Here is a 21,665-nt window from a genome sequence, read left to right on the forward strand (position 1 = left end):
CACCAAACTGAACCTTTTCTTGGTACTGAAACCCTCGTCCTGCTGGTAAGATGCCTTTTAGTGTTTTTATATGGTTTTACATGTTATGTTCATAATTATGACTTTTATACAATGATTTGTAATAACCTTATATAAAGAAAAACTCCTTAATGTCATGCAAATGTTTTTGGCACTTTTTAAAGCATAAATGCTGCTTTTATTTTGTTGTAGTTCAACTCTAGCATTACATTTGGCTGCATTGACCGACAGAAAAAGGGGAAATTACCTGAACAAAATGCAAATCAGCTATGTGTTATTAAATCTTAGAAACAGTTCAGAAGAAAATGGATGCAAATTTATTCAAAAAAGCAAATATGTACTCTTTGCACAGTGCTGTTCAAAGGTTTGGATAAACCTGGTCAAATTACAATTTGTTGTTTTTCTCTCTGAATAGATGTAAATAAATGTCCTCAAATTTTAATGCACAGTTACTGTATGTGATTTTCTAATGTAGTAAATTCTTAGAAAGCAAATGAAGTTATGCAGGTAAATGGCATATTTAAGAGTGTTCCCTGTAAATGATGTGTCCAATTATTATTCACTTAAAAAAGCAATAAAACAAGTACTCTGACCGAGGGTGCCAAAACTTGCACACAAGCATGTACAGTATGAGTGGGGAGGAACCATGAGGTTGAAATGTATACAGAAAATTGTCCAATCAGGATTGGTCTCTCAGTGGTATCTAGGTAGATACAGCCAAGTGAGCTCTCCCATTGGTCAGGACTTCAGGAGCCGAACTGAAGGACATAAACATCAGATTAGCTATCAATATAGTTAAGAAGTGACAGAGGAATCAACCAATCATGCTGTTGTTCACAAGGGGACCAATTTTGAGAAAATCTCACTTGAGTCCTTCAGAAGGTTCTAGATAACACTGTGAATATGAGTCATGGACTAAGCAGGTTCTAGTTAGTTGCTAGGAATGTAAAACAGTGGCAGCAGCTCTATGCAGGACTCTTCACTGAAAGAGTCACTGTAACACTGATACAGACAGGCTCAGATATATGATAATGTATGTTACAAACTTCAAATGAAACATATGGAATGACATTTATAGGCTTAAAATTAATCTAGAATGACCCAGTTTTTTTATATGAATCGCCATTTGTTTATTACTACTAAACTCCCATAGGTGTGCTAGGAGAAACTGCAGTAAAGGTGTTTTTTCCTCGTTACTAACATACTAACGCCGGTCACAGTGCACCAGGAACACTGCAGTTCAAAAACTGATTAAAGCTCCAGAGAAAATGTGTCTCCTAACAACCACCTGGAAGACCTGGTCGACCCCAAAACTGCCCCCATCAGATAAACAGCACTTAAAGCTTTCATCTCTGAGAGAGAGAAGAAAATCAAGCTGATCAGATCTGAAAACATCCACAGGTGTTTCTGTCCATCCTTCCACTGTGAGAAGACGACTCAGCGCTGTGGGTCTGAAAGGATGTGTAGCTGATCAAGAAGAACCTCACTGAGAAAAGGAGACGGACACATCAAACAAAGAAGCTGAACGATGGACTGACCACCCCAGAGTCCAGACCTCAACACCACTGAATGTGTTTGATTACTTCAGAAAATGATCAACCAGCTTCTAAGACTGAACTTTGGAGGTGTGTCTGCAGATTCTTTGAGGAGCTGAAAGAGAGTCTCCTGAGAAGAATGGAAGCTGGAATAAAGGTGAAGAGTGGACTAAACACTGTTTTTTTCCTCCTAACACTGAAAAATAAAATGGCCATTCTGACTCAAAATAAATAAATAAATGGAGGGTGCTCCCTAAATACACATACACTCTCAGAAATAAAGGTACTAAACTGTCCATCTCAGTACCTTTAGTCAGGGAACATAACTGAACCATAATCCACTGAAATGATATGTTCTAAGCTGTACTGACTCCACACACCCCGTCTCGTCTCCAGGACTTTATTTTACTGTTCTGTTTAAAACATTCGGTTATGAAAAGGTACAAATACGAACTTTTCATCTGGAAACACTTATTTAAGGTTCACAATCAGACCTTAAAACCACTGTTGGAGCTTTGAGGGAACATTTACACTGTTTGTACCTTGATGAAGGAAAAATGTACCTAAACAGAACCTTTATTTCTACTCAACTGTGCAAAAATCAACAAAATTTAAAAACTATTAATTTATAGTCATTTTAAATTATTTATCTCCACAGAAGGTGCAACGTCACCTGTAAAAACACTATATAACATAAATACAAATAGAAGAACACAGATTTCTACACAGTCTAAGGACTGATTAGATAAACTAGATATAAGTAAATGTAAATACTGGACTTCCTCCAGGAGAGCTTTGGAAGTTGTCAAACTAAGATTATTTGTTTATTTGTATTTAGAACATGCAGTACTGTATAAATATTATATAATTAAAGTTTGCCACTCCCACAGTGAACAGAGGATGGCGCTGTTCAGTCAGCTCTTCACTGCTCTGCTGCTGCTGCTGCAGTTGGAGCTGCATCTGGTTGGTGGATCTGAGGCTGGAGCTCCTCAAACTCTCGGTTGTCCTGCCTCTGCTGGGGTTCCAGGAACTCCCGGAAACAACGGCCTTCCTGGCCGAGACGGGAGAGACGGAGCCCCCGGACCCAAAGGAGAGAAGGGAGAGCCGGGTATGTGGGAGTTACAGAGAGAGTCGGTGGGGCTTCAGAAAACAGAGGGCAGCAGGAAAGTGACCACTGTGCTCTGATTTCAGGACTGAGTGTGCAGGGACCTCCAGGAAAGGCAGGACCAGTCGGTCCAGCAGGTCCCCCTGGACCCCAAGGACCAAAGGGAGTTCCAGGTTCACCAGGTAAACAGATCCCAGAACAGAAACATGAAAGACATTGCTAAACATTCTCTATTACATCTCCTTGTTTTGTTCTCAGGTTCGGTACCAAATGGCTTGATCACGCCTCTTCAGTCTGAAGTCCAAGCTCTCAAAGCCAGACTCACTACAGTAGAGAAAAGTAGGTGACTTTTTAAAGGCAGTGACGACCCAGTCCCATTTCTGATTTCTACCCCTACCCCTTGTTTTCGAGTGTTGCCCCTTGGAACTGAGTTACAGGGTAGTGGTTGAACTCTTCCCTCTGAAATGGGGCCCTCAAATAAAAAGAGCATCACTTCATTAACAGCTACCAGCGCTGCTCTGTAGGAGACCCTGCCAGTCTGCAGTGACAGCAGAGGAGGGTAAAGTTCAGCTCCTCACTGCTGGGCTTTAGTTACATTTAGGGCATCATATGCCTTCAAAGAGGGGGCAATTATTTATTATCACCCACCCCTAATTCTTCAGTGATATGAAGCTGAAGTCAGTTATCATCAGATTCTCGTTTAAATTTCCCGTTCCACCTTAAATGGTGCAGCAGTTACATTCTGGCGCTTCAGGCATCAGAACTGCTGGACTATTTAAGGTGGAATGGGAAATTTAGCTACTGAGACGTCAGCACTTCTAGTGATTTTGAATGCTTATTATGAAGAAAAGGACCATAATACACCGAAACAACATTAAACTAAGATAATACAGTGATTATCATAATTTTTAGCTGAGAAAATTCTCACATTTGTGGGTTTCTTTGGTCTCTTGTTCTCCGTCTTGCTGATTTTTCTGTTTTTCTCGTAACTCTCTGTTTGGAGTCTCTGAAAAACCTCTGTTTGGAGGGTCATGTAGCCCCAACACTTCACCCTACCCCTCTATCTCAACAAGAATTTCCTGGATGCTTCTGTTATACCCAAGCATGAGGGCACAGTCTGATCATCTGAACATTTAACAACATTCATAGTCTTAGATTGATCCTGTACCAACTTTTTTGGTACATGTTTCAGACATCAGTTTCTGAATGAGCATATTTTTACAAAAAGCACTGAAGCTGATGAGATACATTAAAAATCATTGTACATTTTTGTTTAAATACATGTCAAAGTGGATTTACAAACGGTTTTTATATGCATTCTTGGGTCTTTTATTGTACGGTGTACGGATTGTTGATTTTACAGATATACTGTGTGCATTAAATGTGCTTACGGTGTTCAAGTGCAGAACTGTTCTCCCCTTTGTGCTCTTGAGTGTGTGTAGATTCTGTTCTTACCTAAGAACAAACCCCACATAAGAGAACAGTGGTGAGTCAGAATCTTCGTCAGAACTGCATAAGAAGAAATTTCTTCTTAAGAACGGCTGGAAAACGAGGCCCATTGTGTTTCGGTGGTGACATGAAAATGTGGGACAGCATTTTTAAACCCATGATAAATCAAAATCTTCCAGCTTCACTTTATTCTTTTAAAGATATGCAGAAGTATATTTTATATTTAGGGGTTACGGTTTGGACAAACACATCCCAACAGAAAATACTCTAGAAATGATGATTTTGTATATTTTGTATATGATTTAGCTTATTACTATCTCTATTATAAAACAATCCTTGTAAGTATCTGAATGCAGTGATTTCTAATTATTTTTTCACTGTTAAAGCACAGTTTAAGCTAAATTAGTAGAACATGGTGAAGATAAGTAGGTGTTTCTAATAAAGAGGCCAGACAGCTGATGAATCAGTTGAACTCAGACCTACTGAGCCTCAGTAGTTCAGCATCAGCAGTTCTGGAGGAAGGAAAACGTCCCTTACTGGTCAGTAGTGTTGGGAAGAGCGTTAGCCACTGTATTGTCTTCTTAATTCTGAGCTTTTCCTGTTGAAGAAACACAGTCGCCTGGTAAGAAACTTTATTTTTCCGCTTTCATATTTTTTACTGCTTTTTAAATGTTTTCTTGACATTCAGGATGATTGTACATTTGATTTCCAACATATTTGATATTATAAATTAACAGAGTTATTTTCATTTACACGGTAATCAGTAATACGGAGGATTAAACAAGGACGCACAGCCTCAGATTCTCAGGAGAATTACTCTCCACTACGTAAGGGTACAGACAATAACAAGAAGCTGATATGTAAACTTTTTTGTAAATTATCTGTATATTTTATTACAGTTGTAACATCTGAAATGATAACTTTATGTAAAAGATTCTTAACTTTATGTAAAAAGTATTCTTAAATTTAATGTTCATTAATGTAAAATGATTTTATTCCAGGTCATTTTAGGTCATTTCTATTGGTGATATTTTCACATGATGTAAAGAGCAGCTGGACTTTTTTCAGCTGTTGTATAAAATTGAACTGAACTTATTATAAATAACACTAAATTTTATCTATAACGTCAACTCAGGGTGATTTACAGAAAAATAAAACAAAATTTCATAAACACATCTAAAAAGAAGTGTCGTAAGATTCTACTTAAAAAGGCACAGAATTCCTTTAAACAAAACAAAAAACACATTTAAAAGGAAATATCATAAAATTATACTTAAAAAGATCCAGAGTTCACAAACAAAGCAGAATAATTCATGAAAACAGGTCTAAAAAGAAAAGTCTTAATATTCTTATTATGAAAAGAGACCCAGAATTACTTAAAATGAAACAAGAATTCATTTATAAAAACGTCTAAAAAGAAAATTAAGATTTTTTTAAAAACAGGTAAAGAAACAGAATGTCTTAGAGATCTTGATAGGAAGTAAGAACGCCCGTGCCCAGACATTTTGGGGGAGCAGTATTGGAAGTGCCCACTACACTATTCAGTCACATCATAGTATTTAACCCAGACTCTATTTAACGCTTAGCACTCAAACTGTACATGGCTGTTTCTAAGCTTTATAGCTCAGAAATGAGTCAACTTACAAACATTAAACACATCTTACAACAATCAGAGGGTCGTACTCTCTCAAACTAGACCGGCTACACTGCGGCGAGGCAACGTGACTGAGTTTATCAAGATAGCTGTCAATAGCTAAGCTAAAAAAGCTAACGTAGGGTGGGTTCTACCAGCTAACCAAGGGTTCGTTGTTCTGGCTTTTATGTTTAATCAAGTTGTGTTGCACCAACAAATCTGCAATTTAAGCCTAAATCTGTGGTTAAAACCTCAACCTGCCATTCATTTTGATTGTCCACTATGATGGATTTGGCACAATACACGTTACTCTCAGCCCTAATTCTTATCTAATCTGTCTTTAATTTTTTATTTTGAGTAAAAACTAGCCTAGAGCCGTTTAGCCAACTCTGAGAAGGCTGCTTAAATTATACACAAAATGTGTTCATAATTTGATTTTAAATATTTTAAACACAAACACTCCGTAAGTTACTCTGTAAGTTGCAGTTTTACAGTAAAAATTCCGTAATTACTTAAATGTAAAGCCTAGCTCTCACACATCTCTCCGGATCTGACTGTTTGGAGAACTCCACTTCCCAGAACTCACTGAGAGATCATGTGACTGTCACACCACCACTCTGAGTAACTGGATTAATAGATACATCTAATCCATGTTTAAGGCCCAGTCCCATTTCTTCTGTTTACCCCTACCCCTTGTTTTCGAGTGTTGCCCCTTGGAACTGAGTTACAGGGTAGTGGTTGAAATCTTCCCTCTGAAATGGGACCCTCAAATAAAAAGAGCATCACTTCATTAACAGCTACCAGCGCTGCTCTGTAGGAGACCCTGCCAGTCTGCAGTGACAGCAGAGGAGGGTAAAGTTCAGCTCCTCACTGCTGGGCTTTAGTTACATTTAGGGCATCATATGATCTTCAAAGAGGGGGCAATTATTTATTATCACCACCCCTAATTCTTCAGTGATATGAAGCTGAAGTCAGATATTCACCAGCTTCTTGTTAGAATTTTCCCGTTCCACCTTAAATGGTACATCAGTTACATTATGGCGCTTCAGGCATCAGAACTGCTGGACCATTTAAGGTGGAATGGGAAAGTTAGCTGGATAGCTACCGAGACATTAGTTACGAAGAAAATGACCAAAATACACTGAAACAATATTAAACTAAGATAAAACAATGTTTATCATAATTTTTTAACAGTGAAAATTCTCACATTTGTGTGTTTCTTTGGTCTCTTGTTCTCCATCTTGCCAGTTTTTCTTTTTTTCCTCATATCTCTCTGTTTGGAGTCTCTGAGAAACCTCAGTTTGGAGGATCATGTAGCCCCAACACCTCACCTTACCCCTCTATCTCAACAAGAATTGGGACACCCCTAGACGTGAAAGCGCAAAACAGAGGGCTAAGGGCTGAGTGGTAGGGGAGAGGGGTGAAATGGGACTGGGCCTAAGATTAATCTCTGATGGTGGAACCCCCTCTTTTTTAGCGTCCTGACCCTAATATTGTCGTATAATGATATTTATTGATAGAAATGACTTCAAAGTGAACATTAGCAAGTACAGTAACCCAGATTAAGTTTAGCTTATTTTAGAGCCAGTATAGTTCCACCCATTAACAGTATTAACACTGATCTGTGAGTCGGCCTTCCCAGTTTCAAACTTTTTTCAGCTTCAGGAAAGAAATATAAACAGTGTTCATATATTATGAGTGCTGAAGCGCCATCACAACATTGCAACGGTCGCTCTCGAAGCCAAAACAAGAGAAAAACCTGTTCAAAATGCATCTCCTGCACAGTATACATTATCATTTCCCACAGTGAACAGAGGATGGCGCTGTTCAGTCAGATCCTCACTGCTCTGCTGCTGCTGCTGCAGTTGGAGCTGCATCTGGTTGGTGGATCTGAGGCTGGAGCTCCTCAAACTCTCAGCTGTCCTGCCTCTGCTGGGGTTCCAGGAACTCCCGGACACAACGGCCTTCCTGGCAGAGACGGGAGAGACGGGAGAGACGGAGCCGCCGGACCCAAAGGAGAGAAGGGAGAGCCGGGTATGTGGGCGCAGTTCAGAGTTACAGAGAGAGTCGGTGGGGCTTCAGAAAACAGAGGGCAGCAGGAAAGTGACCACTGTGCTCTGATTTCAGGACTGAGTGTGCAGGGACCTCCAGGAAAAGCAGGACCAGCAGGTCCACCTGGACCCCAAGGAGCAAAAGGAGATGCAGGTCCACCAGGTAAACAGATCCCAGAACAGGCACAAGAAAGGCACTGTGAATTACATCTCCTTAGAAAGGCTATAGTCTTTTTTTTGTTAGTCTCTGTTGCTATGGTATCTCAGTTAGTTGCTAAGGCGTTGCTAGGTAGTTGCTATGGTGTCCCAGGTAGTTGCTAAGGTGTTGCTAGGCTGTTGCTATGGTATCTCAGTTAGCTGCTAAGGCGTTGCAAGGCAGTTGCTGTGGTATCCCAGGTAGTTGCTAAGGCCTTGCAAGGCTGTTGCTATGGTATCTCAGTTAGTTTCTAAGATAAGATAAAATGTTAAATATCTTTGTACTTTTTTGTTTAAACACATGTTAAAGTGGATTTTTAAACTGCTTTCTGTTTATCAATATGCATTTTTGGCCCATTTATTCATGAGAGTGTACGGAGTGTTGATTTTACAGATATAGTGTGCGCATTAAATGTGCTAATTTTACAGTGTTCAGTCATTCTCTTTCCTTTTTTCAGGCATTCAGGACAGTGCGATTAAATCTCTTCAGTCAGAAATCAAGAGCCTCACAGCCAAGATCTCCGTTCTGGATAAAGGTAAGATGTTTCTGAACCTGATTCACATCCAAAAGGCAGCACAAATGCATTAAAGCTTGAATATACTATATAACGCACCTATATAGTAAGTGGAGCTGATAAAATGGACAATGAGCGTAGAAACAAGGAGGTGGTCATAATGTTATGCCTGATCGGTGTGATGACACTGTCACCTTCCATTCACAGCTGTGAGCTTCCCCACGTTCAGAAAAGTGGGACAGAAGTACTACGTGACGGACGGCACGACGGGAAACTTTGACCAAGCGCTGAAATTCTGCAGCGACGCTGGAGGAGCGATCGTCCTACCAAGAAACGAGGAGCAGAACCAGGTGTTAGCTAAGCTAATCGCTCCTTTTGATTCAATGTACGCTTACATTGGAACCACAGACCGACAGGTAGAGGGTCAGTTTGTAGACACGGAAGGAAAGGCTTTAACGTTCACGAAATGGGGGGGCGGTCAGCCTGATAATTATAAGGGGGTGCAGGACTGCGCCATTATACTCAAATCCGCAATTTGGGATGACTGCGGCTGCGAGGTGGCTAGTCTTATTGTGTGTGAAATATGAAACAAATGAAACCTTTTAATCTGGCCACAGACTGACCAAGTGCTTAAATCAATCAATCATGCTAGGTTTGCTGATTGAAGAGCTTGAAAGCCTCTGGGCACCAAGGCTTTAGAAGGAAATTTGGTTTTTATTTTTCACATATTTTCAACATTTCATCATAACTAAATGGTTAGGATGCAGTGGTGAGCCATGACTGGGCTTCGATTCGAGCCATAAATATCAAAACCTGGTCAGAACATGAGGAAAAAACGCCTCAATGGTAGTTCTAACTACTGCTAGCATCTCTTTGGGATTCTAGTAGTTTGTTAGCACTAAGCTAACACAGTCCTCATGCATGTGCTTTAAACACAGCCATCTGAAGCCTCTAAAGGACATTTCATGTTTTCCTTGATGATTGTGACATATTAGCGTTTACCTTGTATCAGTTTCTCAGTGACTCTTTCCGTAGTGAGCTCTGGTGTAGAGCTGCTGCCACTGTTTTCCATTTCTAACAACCTGCTGATTAGGCTGCTGTTCATATTCACAGTCAGTGATGTATCTAGAACTTTCAGAAGGCCTAGAGTGACATTTTCTCACAAAATTGGTCCCACCTATTCAAATCAAAGCATGATTGGTTGATTCCTCTGTCACTTCCTAATTATATTGGTAGTTAATCTAATGTGTAAGTCCTTCAGTCCAGCTCCTGAAGTCCTAACCAATGGGAGAGCTCGCTTGGCTATATCAACCTAAAAACTACAAACGTGTTTTTCAGTTCCCAGAAATCATTCGTCCTTCTCTGAAACCCTAAAAGGCCCTGAGTGTTCCCCTCTGTTGCGATGTAAACAGAGTTGTTCAGAGTGGTTTGGCGTGAAATGCTGCATTCTAGAGTCAGAACTGTTCACAGTGGTGGTGATAGGAACCAGACGTCCACCTCTAAAAGCTCCCTCACAGAAAGTTCCTACATGAAATGGTTATGAATTCACTGCCTGATGACTGAGACGCTGTTTTTGAGAATATTTTGGCTTTAAACTCCATTCATGGTGGAGGGATACCTAAAGCAGAGTGTTGTGAGGCAAAATAGTCCCCAAAGAAAACTTATTATTTCAGATTTTCCACTATTTTCCATCATCAACATTCCATATAAACTCAGAAGACTCGTGTAGGTTCACTGGTGGTTCTGGATAGTAAATAAAATGTCTATATTTGTGTTGTAGTCATGGCGACCCCTGGTTCCTATCAGCACCACTGTAGAGACACCTGAACCATTTCACACCAAACCACTCTGAGTCACTCTGATTACATCTCAACCACTGAGTTATGCAGAAATGATGGAATTCTACTTTTGACCTCTTCTATATTAAGATGCAACTATTATAACAATCTTATAAGCATGCATTCTAAATATATATATTAAAATGTAATATTTACACTTCTATCCATCTCTCACTCCTTTGTAATTTCTTTACAATCATTATAATTAGGATCAATACTGTAAATTCACTCTGAATACTGTCGTCTGATATTATTCATTCTTTAACAGCCTTAAAGATCAATTTTATTAACGTTCATAGAGCGTAATCACTAAACACAAACTGTAAACACAGTTGAATATTCAAATGATGTGTTATTAAAGTCAAAATTTCTACTTTACGACCGAGGTGTGTGTGTCTGTTTGTGTCTATGTGTCTGTGTGTGTGTGTGTGTGTGTGTGTGTGTGTTGACATCAATTAAAGGGCCCATATCATGCAAAACTGAATTTTCCTCAGCTTTTCAAAATAAAAGTTTGATATACTAAATAAATTTTGTTAATGTTTCAAAACGTACCGTTCACTCTCCGGTCCATACAGCCTATACGTGGAATGTAAGCTGCAAAAAAACAGCCTGTTTTGAATTAATTGTTTTTGTGATGTCATGAAAACAAAAAAAAATATTTATACATATCCACCTATTTAGCCTACAGCAGTTTAGCTCTGCCCATTCACACTGAAGTTATAAGTGGTGTAAAGAGCCAATCAGAACAGAGATAATTTACATATAAATTACATATATTTACATATAATTTACAGTCTTAAATGCACAGTAGCAAAAATAAAGGGCCCATATCATGGAAAACAGAATTGTCCTCATTTAAATGCCCAGTAATAAGCAAATGAAGATGTTTTAAATTCACTGTTTTTGTGATGTCACAAAAACCAACCATTTTCACATCCACCCATTCAACCTACAGCAGTTTAGCCCCACTATACACACCGATCAGGCATAACATTATGACCACCTCCTTGTTTCTACGCTCATTGTCCATTTTATCAGCTCCACTTACTATATAGGTGCACTTTGTAGTTCTACAGTTACAGACTGTAGTCCATCTGTTTCTCTGATACTTTGTTAGCCCCCTTTTACCCTGTTCTTTAGTGGTCAGGACCCCCATGGACCCTCACCGAGCAGGTACTATTTGGGTGGTGGATCATTCTCAGCACTGCAGTAACACTGATGTGGTGGTGGTGTGTTAGTGTGTGTTGTGCTGGTATGAGTGGATCAGACACAGCAGTGCTGCTGGAGTTTTTAAACACTGTGTCCACTCACTGTCCACTCTATTGGACACTCCTACCTTGTCAGTCCACCTTGTGGATGTAAAGTCAGAGACGATAGCTCATCTGCTGCTGCACAGTTTGTGTTGGTCATCCTCTAGTCCTTCATCAGTGGTCACAGGACGCTGCCCACAGGACGCTGTTGGCTGGAAGTTTTTGGTTGGTGGACTATTCTCAGTCCAGCAGTGACACTGAGGTGTTTAAAAACTCCAGCAGCACTGCTGTGTCTGATCCACTCAGACCAGTGCAACACACACTAACACACCACCACCATGTCAGTGTTACTGCAGTGCTGAGAATGATCCACCACCCAAATAGTACCTGCTCTGTGAGGGTCCTGTGGGGGTCCTGACCACTGAAGAACAGGGTAACAAAGTATGCAGAGAAACAGATGGACTACAGTCTGGAACTATACAGTCAGTAGAGAAGTAATGTTTTAATGTTCTGGCTGATCAGTTAAAAGTATTTTTAATATTGTTGCCCTAATATTCACACAGAAAATGATTGTTTCCTTTGCCACCTCAGTGAAATCACTGGGTCTAAACCGGCCACCCCATCTTGACAGTTCTGGCTACACACCTGTTGTCAACGAGTATTTACTGTATCATAAGGTGTTTCATAATTCATATTTAGCTGTTGAACCACAGTAAGATGTTATGTCTGAGCTGTGAAGTTCTAGTGGAAACGCAGCTAAACGATGATGGATGAGCTGAAATCAGACGTACTGAGAAAAACAAGAAAAGAGGAAAAGAAACTCAGAGCGTCCAGCAGTGCTGGAGGAAGGAAACTCTTATTTATAGGTTGCTGGTGTCTGGAGGAGCACCAGCCACTTTAGTGCCGTCTTAAGTCTTTTCCTGCTGATAAAACACATCCGCCTGGTAAGAAACTTTAATTTGTGCACTTTTATATTTCTTACTGCCTTCCAGGTGCTGCTTTTCTGTGAAATGTTTCATGATGAGTTGTAATTAATGAGTTAATTACGTTTACATGGTTTTGCATGGCATCAGCATTCAGCGTCATTACTTTCCACTGATTTTAAACAACAAAACAACACAAAATCTCATAGCATAGATACTATGGAGTGCAAACAATTCAAAATTCAGTTTGATATGATTCAGTAGCGTCATTTTTGATACAGCAAAAAAATAAGAGTGGAAAATTTGCCTTAATATGTTAATATTTCTGTTTACAGTTTATAAAAGCATTCAACATTATGTAAGTACAACATTTATAATGTTATCAACAAGCTGATATGCTCCTGCATTAACACAATAGGCACAAGCTAATGTTAGCTCCATGTTAACACGATAGCCACCTGCTAATATATTAGGCCCACATTAATGCAATAGCCACAAGCAGCCCCACGTAACACAAAAGCCAATATATATATATATATATATATATATATATATATATATATATATATAATGCTATATATCTATATCTATATCTATCTATATCTATATCTATCTATCTATCTATCTATATATATAGATATAGATATATTTATTTATTTATTTATTTTTTTGGTTTTGTTTTGTTTTGTTTTGTTTTTTGCGTTATGTGGGGCGCAGTGGGTAGCGCTGTCACCTCACAGCAAGAATGGCCTGGGTTCGATTCCCGGCTGACGCTAAAAACTGAGTTTAGTGTGAGAAACACAATCGGACACATCAGCAAATCCATCAATGTGTGAATCACTTCTAATATTAATACACATAAAAAATAAAATAAACCCCAAAACACAGTAAGAAGGATGAAGCTGAAGTAATCTTCCTATTCGTCAAGTTCCTGTTCCACCTTAAATGGTGCAGAAATTACCTTCTGGTGCCTGAAGCTGCACCATTTAAGGTGGAACGGGACAATTCTAACAAGAAGCTGGCAAATAAGAAGCTAACTTCAGGTTTGTGTAAGAAGGTTCTAACGTTAATCTATTATGAATATCTACACGGATTAAGGAATGCTGTAATTTTCCTTCCTACAAAGCTTTAACCATCACTGTAAATAAATAACTACTACATAAAGTTAAGATCCTGAATAGACTATTAAATGAAATAAGCTTCATATAAAACCAGAGGAAAAACAATCACATCAACAGGTTCTCTGTGCCTCATTAACCACACGGCCATATCTACACAAACACCACACAGACATGAGTGTGGATCACTGCGTTCCCTCCGTTATATAATCCTATCCCACTTTCTGAGTGTGATATTCCTGAAATAGTGTAATTTCGGACAGTATCTTTCTTAAACTGCTGCTCTGTAATGGTACTGAATGCAGTCCAGCAGTGATGTTGACCGCCCTAAAATGGCAGCACCATTGACGTTCCTGGCTGGACCCAACGTGGCATCTAGGTATGCATATCTATGGGCCCACATTAAGACAATAGCTAGCAGCAGCCCCACATAACACAATAGCCAAAATTGTTAGCCCCATGTTAACACAATAGCCACAAACTAATGTTAGCTCCACATTAATGCTGCCTTCAAATCGTATCAGAAATATCGTATTTACGAGATGGAGGCACCTTTACTAGTGGGAAACTCGGATTTTTCAATGAGACCCGAGTTTCCGAGTTGGGGGCGTCAACAAAAAAACAATGGAAGCCGCTGATAAACTGGCTGTATTTCAGATATTAATCAGTCACAACGTTAACACTGCAGACTAAGACCATCCACACATGGAAATACAGATATACTGTATAAACACAGACTCTGTTTAATAACAGAAAAATAAAGGTAAACCAAAAACATTATTTCCATCTTATTTCCAACCAAAACCACTTGAACACAAACCAAGCCATACTTACAACCTCCGAAGTCATAAGTAGGAACTTCCGAGGAGGACTTGAAGGCAGCATAACACAATAGCCACAAGCTAATGCTAGCCCCACATTTAAACAACAGCTGCAAATATTAGGCCTGCGATAGCACAATTGCCACATGCTAATGTTAAAAGACAGATCAATTATGACTGTTTTTGGAACATAAAACTACATAATAAAGTGTACTTTAGAGGAAAAAAATAAATGTCTTAGCAATATTCTGCTATTACATGTATAAAACATTTAAGTTTGATGGAAAAATTTGTTTTGTTTTGTTTTTTTACTTATAGTTGTTGGCTACATGTCTTTCTAATCTCTCTCTCATATGGATGTCCTTCATTGTAAGTTTGTCAAGTTTTTTCTGAGAGACCAGCCTGTCTTTCCCACAGTGAACAGAGGATGGCGCTGTTCAGTCAGCTCTTCACTGCTCTGCTGCTGCTGCTGCAGTTGGAGCTGCATCTGGTTGGTGGATCTGAGGCTGGAGCTCCTCAAACTCTCAGCTGTCCTGCCTCTGCTGGGGTTCCAGGAACTCCTGGACACAACGGCCTTCCTGGCAGAGACGGGAGAGACGGGAGAGACGGAGCCGCCGGACCCAAAGGAGAGAAGGGAGAGCCGGGTATGTGGGCGCAGTTCAGAGTTACAGAGAGAGTCGGAGAGGCTTCAGAAAACAGAGGGCAGCAGGAAAGTGACCACTATGCTCTGATTTCAGGACTGAGTGTGCAGGGACCTCCAGGAAAGGCAGGACCAGCAGGTTCACCTGGACCCCAAGGACCAAAGGGAGATCCAGGTTCATCAGGTAAACAAACAGTCACTTCTTTAAAAGGATTGGGAGCAAACCAGGTATCAAACCTTACAACAAACACATAAATGAATATAGCCACAAGCGGCAATACAAGGGGTCCAAGCACTAGTGATGCCTAAATGCACCAGAATGAGGCCTTTTTGCAGAGAGATTAATGAAAAGGTGTCAGCGTTTTTCAGAAGGCCTCCACACATCATGACTGTTGATCTTGGGCCTTCAACAACGATGCTTTGTATAGATTGACGTTTTGACCTTGGTATAGTCAGCTGTGTTCTTTGAACAAATAAGTCAAAATACCAGACAAGCAGTCAAATTTCTGACATAACTTTAATTGCTTAATTGTAAGTTTGTTCAGAACAAAAGAACCAGAGAGGTGCTACATTTAAAAGACTAACAAAACTGTGAATACAGTGATTTTTCTTCAATATTTGGCACCAAATCCAGTTAAACTGGACTAATTTTGTTCTCTTTATAATGAAACATGCTGTTGGTCTGTGTGTGCAAGTACTGACAATATCACGTTATACTCAGAAAAGCATACTGTATTGTATTCTGACATAATATGTCATGATAATGATATATATATTGTCACATTGCCCAGCCCCAGTGGAGATGCTCTGGAATTCAGCTATAGATGCCTTTTGGAAACTTTAGAAAACTTTTGGAAATACTGAATATTATTTAGAAAGTTGTTTTAAAAAATTCCCTTTTAAGCATTACTAGCATTGTTACCTTAATTCTAAAACATAAAATAGCAAATTATATATGATTGTATATAAAAGAACACTTTCTTTAAATTTTTGGTTTTGGTCTCTGGCAAAATGTTTGATTTTTTTGCAACAGTAAAAGTGATGTTGGGGTGATTTTGAGAACTAGTATTGAAAATACCAATAAGTATTCGAGTGCTTGTTTGGAATAACGAGTAGCCTGTAAATTGCTGTTTGGGCGAGCCCTAGTGCATTTCCATTAAATTAAATAGTTAATTTGAGTTTACATTCTCAGGGGCTCCCCACAGTGGTCTGATCAGCTCGGTTCAGGAGGAACTGAGGAGTCTTACAGCCAGACTGTCCCTGCTGGAGAAAGGTAGGACTGCAGCCAAAGTGTTTAACAGTGAAATTGTCACATGACTTAAAGACGCAGGGAACTTAAATCTGTGTTTCCTTTCTAATGAGGTTAATCTTGTTGTTGCAGGCAAACAGTAAATATGTACTAAGTTTACTCTTTGAATAATGACCATAAATGACCAATATAGTTCACCATATTTCTCTCTTCTCAATGTAAACTGGGTGGTCCTAATCTTGGGTAAGGCTTACATAAGCATTGCCCTGACCAATTACAAGGCTGCATCTCTTGCCCCGCCCACACAGAACAGTATCAGAGTCAGAGGAACTTAGCAAGCTAAAGCTAACCCAGCATAACCAAAAGCTAGTGAGCTAGTCCGTCTGCCTGTCACCCGTTTACTCATTTATCCAACACCAGGGGTCGCAACCCAAATGTTAAGAAGAGCCATATTGTCCTTTTAACAAAAATCAAACCACCTTGAGAGCCACATTTTATGTCCATTTTACCATCTTGGCTGTAAATATGTCTCAGTGTCTGCTGATGTCCTACTATAGGCTAACAAATTTAATATAAACAAAAACGCAGACTTACTTTGCTCTGCTTTAATCTTTAGCTCAGCTACAGCCGCTTTTCTCGCATCTCCAGCAGGAAACTTTTCCACAGAAGTAGAACAGTTTCTTGTAAAATGTCTCTCAACTTTTGACTTTTTACGAGGCTGAAGTCGCTTCTCATTCGCCAGCTTCTTGTTCTAATTTTCCCGTTCCACCTTAAATGGTGCATGAGGAGCCAGAATGTAACTGACCCCTGTCCGACACCAACATTCTGCACATCTGTTCGTGACTATTTTCGTCCAATCAGCATTACATAAAAGCTGGATAATGATTTTAGTTCTATGTGAGGGGCGGAGCTAGGAGTGCTCGACAGAGAGCTGTCAATTAAGCTGCTTGTTGGCCACGCCCACACAGTTCTCAGATCTGATCAGTGGGTTTTAAGCTGTGTTTTATATCTTATATTTTTCATCCAAGTTTTGCAGGTTGTTTAATAAAACACTCAGTGTCACACAAACATTTTAATATTTTACTCTGGAACTTTAAATTGATATATTGCTTGTCTTTGATTTTAAGCTGCATCGTTCAGCGTGTTCATAAGGGTCGGGCAGAAGTACTACGTGTCTGATGGGCTGACAAAGACGTTCAGTGAAGGAACGGCATTCTGCCAGAACGTTGGAGGAAAACTGGCTTTGCCGAGAAACCAGGAGGAAAACCGAAAGCTTTCCGGAGTGCTTCAAATCTTCAATTTGCCATATGTATTCATCGGGGGAAACGATCAAGTGGCCGAGGGTCTGTATGTGGACGAGGAAAAGCGGCCTTTAGATTTCCTCAAGTGGAACGAAGGGGAACCCAACAGTTATGGAGGAAATGAGGACTGTGTTGTGCTCAAAAAGAATGAATTCTGGTTTGATACTAGTTGTGAGAAATCTTTTCTCATAGTTTGTGAGATTGCTGAATAGTGTTTTATCATTATTAGTGTTCTCTCAATCTGCCCTTTACAATGAATCAAACCTCCACATGTACATACAGAGGAGATTAAAATAAACTTGACTTGTGAAGCAATGAATCATTACATTTGATTCGGTACAAGCAATCAAATTTCTTATTAACCATTGCTGCAGCCTTACTATGGTTTTTTTTTAGCAATGCTCATGCTAACATAGCGGGTACTGATGTGATCTGATTACATACAGTGAGGAACCCTCAGGGCCTTCTAAGACTTCAGAGAAGGCTGTGATGATTTCTGTAAAATAAAACAAGAGCATGTCTGTGATTTTGTAGTTCATTTTTATCATAGAATCACGCATGTTGGGTTTAAACTCTGTATTAAACTCTGCTTTAAACTAAGTATTGTAGTAATACTCTTATTTTATTGTTAAGTATTAGTAGAAAACAAAATTATTAAAATCTTTAAATTCCCAACAGAAAATTGCCCAATCAGGATTGTTTTCTCTGTCATATCTAGGTAGATACAGCTGAGCTGCTCTCCCATTGGTTAGGACTTCAGGAGCTGGACTGAAGGCCTTACACTTTAAATTACCTACCAACATAATGAGAAGCTGTTTCAATTGACCAGATTTTGTGATCAATTATGTGAGAATAAACATCACTCTAGTCCACATGTGTCAGGGTCCAGTCCTCGTGGACCACAACACTGCAGACTTCAGCTCACTGCCTCATTAAACACACCTAATTCAGCTAATTAGCAAGAACTTAATGAGCTGAATTTAGAGCGTCAGATGAGGGTAAACGCTGACCTCCGCAGCACTTTGGCCCAGAAGGTCCCCAGTTTAACATGCCTGCTCTAGTCCTTCTGGAAGTTCCTGTTACCTCACTGACTGTGAATACGTGCCGTAGTCTAAGCAGGTGTGGGTTAGTTGTTAGGAATAGAAAACAGCGGCAGCTCTATGTCAGAAGTCTTTACTGAAAGAGCCACTGTAGAACGGACACGTACAAACTCAGATATATGATAATGTCTGTTACAAACTTATATGTCCATATATTAAACATATGGAGTGTGACATATGACTTTTTCCTCATTTTATCTAAAACAAACAAAACACTGGCTGTGTTTAGGTGCAAAGATTTTTGCCCATCTGATTAAATACATTCCGATTCTAGATTAAGACTGAGGTGTTTATTCTCGCTCTACTCAACAATCTGATGAAAATCTCTGTTTATATGTACTCTACAAGTAATCAGATGCGAAATGACATACATGTGCAGAGAATCGCTTGGTGTAGACGTTGCCATGACAACCAGCATCACGTGAGTCCAGTCAGAGTGAGATGAGCAGCAGTGAGCAGCGCTTGTGTTTTTAATTCCTTTAAAATGATGTCAGACTCAGGAAAACGTCCTTCATATGTCCTTATTAAAGAAGGCCGAGAGGAAGACGTCGTGTTCTGAGACACATAAGCTGGACGTCCGTCCCACCGCCGTCTTTTAAAGATCAGAGCATAAACTTCGTCTCCTCTGCAGACCAGTTTCTGCTCCGCCATGTTGAACGGTATAAACTCTCACTATGACGTGACGAACATGATCAGAACGGACTTAAACTTTCCGATAGGGAATGTAATCAGATACAGGCGTTTACAGGGTTATTATTCTTCTATTTAACGGATTATTTACAGGATCACCCACCTCGATCGGTCAGATAGAAACTGTATTCTGAACGGCCTCAATTGTACTAGTCTATTCAAATTGAGGTGTTTACATGGACGTATTCTACTCTGATTGATCTATCAGTTGGACCATTAACAGATTATCAGACTGCATGTAAACATAGCTAATGTTTATGTTAAAATCTTAATTAGCTTCATGCTAACATACTGCTAGAGTCCCATAGGGGTATGAGCAGAAATGAACTTAGATTTTTCCTTGCATTATGACCAGGTTTTGACATTTATGAAGGCCCAGCAGAAACTTGTGGTTACCTTGAGTATCTCCACCATTTTTATGGGTCATAATAGCCAAACTGTAACAACAACTGGAAATTTTGAGTCAAATTTTTGAATGCCTTTTATTCATGTTTTTCTGTAACCACAAGATATTAGCCAAGATGGAAAAATATCTTGTTGAGCACTTGATGTTTAGTAATCTTATCCACTTTTCTACACTCCTGACAATAAAATATGTCCATCCTGTTACTGACGTGCACAAAACAATTTTCAGTCTGTTATAGTGTAAAATGTACATTTCTACAAAGAAACTGGGTCCCCTTCTCACACATATCTACTTTATTATTTGTTATATTCATTAATAAATTATAACATGTATGCAAATTGTGTTCTGTACTGAACTACATCCAATAATTTGGAAGCTGCCATGTAAAGAAAACAAAACAAACAGCCCATGTTTATTACTAAGAAGTGCTGCCATTTCTGACTCTTTAATATCCCACTATATTATCCTTGATACTTGACAACATAACTGAAATATTATTTAAAAGTTATAAAAATAACACTGTGGACAAACTTGTAGCAGGTGGACAGTTAGATACAATCGAATCTAGGAAGCAAATATAGCCATTTTATTTACTCTCCAGAACCACCAGTGAACCTACACGAGTTTTCTGAGTTTATATGGAATGTTGATGATGGAAAAAATAGTGGAAAATCTGAAATAATAAGTTTTTTTGGGGGACTATTTTGCTATTTGTACATTTAGACCATTAATATCTTTTCAAAACATACCTTTTAGGCCCAGATTTTTCTTAAAACTATCATAAAACAGTGTCTCAGTCATCAGGCAGTGAATTCATAACCATTTCATGTAGGAACTTTCTGTGAGGGAGCTTTTAGAGGTGGACGTCTGGTTCCTATCACCACCACTGTGAACAGTTCTGACTCGGTAAGTTTCTCTAGAACAGAGCGTTTCACACCAAACCACTCTGAACCACTCTGTTAACTTGTAGTTATGCAATGTAGTTTTAGGGAAAAATATCAGTGGAATTCCCTTTTAAAGACCCTTGTTTTAGTTATATATTCATGCACAGTTACAATTTAATAGCATGATGTCTAAACATTCATCTTTCACAGCTCAAATGGTTTCTCACAAAGGAAGTAACACAATAGTCTGCTAATGATATCTTTCAGCAGGCTAGTCTCTAAAAAGCTGACAGTAATCACACTGTAAAACGGTGAACAAAGGATCTGGAGATGTGCACATGGCGCTCATATTGGCTCTTTGGTAAAACACATTTACATTCTCAGAATGAATATACAACATAATACATATTAAAGTATTTATAGGCTTCACTTCTCTGGTTTGATTGAAGTCACAAGAACAAAAAAACATCACACGACTCAAAGCAGCTCAGACACTCGAGACGATGAGCTGTATATGTAAAACAGGAAGTTTATTTGAAAGTCTGAATGATAGTCAGTCATTTAGTTAACTGGTTTGTTTGTAAGTCTGGCAGTTTGTTAGTTTATTTGAAGTCAGGCTATAAGATATTCAGTCATTTAATTAGTCAGTTAGATAGTTAGTTAACTTGTTTGTTTACAACCCCATTTCCAAAAAAGTTGGGACACTGTGCAGAATGTGAATAAAAATAGAATGCAATAATATGCAAATCATGTAAACCAGATTTTTAATTGAAAATACTAAAAAGACAACATATCAAATGTTGAAAAATATTTGCCCATTTTGAATCTGATGCCAACAACACATTCCAAAAACTTGGGACAGGTTCATGTTTACCACTGAGTTTCATCACCTCTTCTTTTAACAACATTCTGTAAGTGTTTGTGAACTGAGGAGACACTGCTGT

At 39.1% G+C, this 21,665-nt stretch overlaps 3 protein-coding genes across 4 annotated transcripts in view; all 3 read left to right on the forward strand.

Moving 5' to 3' along the window:
• The window catches only part of LOC118825439, a 30,598-nt gene extending 20,973 nt beyond the window's left edge, over positions 1–9,625 (forward strand). The window contains exons 11-18 of the mRNA XM_036596027.1: positions 2,581–2,661; positions 2,769–2,840; positions 2,917–2,921; positions 4,715–4,729; positions 7,548–7,774; positions 7,868–7,954; positions 8,445–8,522; positions 8,709–9,625. Coding sequence (XP_036451920.1) covers positions 2,581–2,661; positions 2,769–2,840; positions 2,917–2,921; positions 4,715–4,729; positions 7,548–7,774; positions 7,868–7,954; positions 8,445–8,522; positions 8,709–9,088 — 945 coding nt within the window. The 3' untranslated portion in view covers positions 9,089–9,625. The remainder of the gene's footprint in view (positions 1–2,580; positions 2,662–2,768; positions 2,841–2,916; positions 2,922–4,714; positions 4,730–7,547; positions 7,775–7,867; positions 7,955–8,444; positions 8,523–8,708) is intronic.
• Positions 1,666–3,561, forward strand: LOC118825718 (pulmonary surfactant-associated protein A-like). The gene is made up of 4 exons (XM_036596504.1): positions 1,666–1,710; positions 2,444–2,661; positions 2,745–2,840; positions 2,917–3,561. Exons 2-4 carry the CDS (start codon positions 2,454–2,456, stop codon positions 3,003–3,005), a joined length of 393 nt encoding a protein of 130 aa, XP_036452397.1. The 5' UTR covers positions 1,666–1,710; positions 2,444–2,453; the 3' UTR covers positions 3,006–3,561.
• Positions 9,626–12,426: 2,801 nt separating the features above from the next.
• On the forward strand, positions 12,427–18,241 carry LOC118825717 (mannose-binding protein C-like). Of its 2 annotated transcripts, XM_036596502.1 has the most exons (6): positions 12,427–12,533; positions 12,848–12,870; positions 14,869–15,095; positions 15,189–15,275; positions 16,284–16,364; positions 17,468–18,241. In XM_036596502.1, the coding sequence occupies exons 3-6, from the start codon at positions 14,879–14,881 to the stop codon at positions 17,851–17,853; spliced, it is 771 nt and encodes a 256-aa protein (XP_036452395.1). In that variant the 5' UTR covers positions 12,427–12,533; positions 12,848–12,870; positions 14,869–14,878; the 3' UTR covers positions 17,854–18,241. The 2 variants fall into 2 exon arrangements, with proteins under 2 accessions (XP_036452395.1, XP_036452396.1); XM_036596503.1 differs by lacking the exon at positions 12,848–12,870 and having other exon boundaries at positions 12,430–12,533.
• Positions 18,242–21,665: the final 3,424 nt, after the last annotated feature.

This window comes from Colossoma macropomum, unplaced genomic scaffold (assembly GCF_904425465.1).
Source record: "Colossoma macropomum unplaced genomic scaffold, Colossoma_macropomum, whole genome shotgun sequence".
Classification (NCBI taxonomy): domain Eukaryota; kingdom Metazoa; phylum Chordata; class Actinopteri; order Characiformes; family Serrasalmidae; genus Colossoma; species Colossoma macropomum.

Coding starts and splice junctions, on each gene's coding strand:
- LOC118825718 (XM_036596504.1), top strand. CDS start 2,454: ATGGCGCTGTTCAGTCAGCTCTTCACTGCTCTGCTGCTGCTGCTGCAG. Junction 2,662..2,744: donor AGGAGAGAAGGGAGAGCCGG/GTATGTGGGAGT, acceptor CTCTGATTTCAG/GACTGAGTGTGCAGGGACCT. Junction 2,841..2,916: donor GGGAGTTCCAGGTTCACCAG/GTAAACAGATCC, acceptor TTTTGTTCTCAG/GTTCGGTACCAAATGGCTTG.
- LOC118825717 (XM_036596502.1), top strand. CDS start 14,879: ATGGCGCTGTTCAGTCAGCTCTTCACTGCTCTGCTGCTGCTGCTGCAG. Junction 15,096..15,188: donor AGGAGAGAAGGGAGAGCCGG/GTATGTGGGCGC, acceptor CTCTGATTTCAG/GACTGAGTGTGCAGGGACCT. Junction 15,276..16,283: donor GGGAGATCCAGGTTCATCAG/GTAAACAAACAG, acceptor TTACATTCTCAG/GGGCTCCCCACAGTGGTCTG.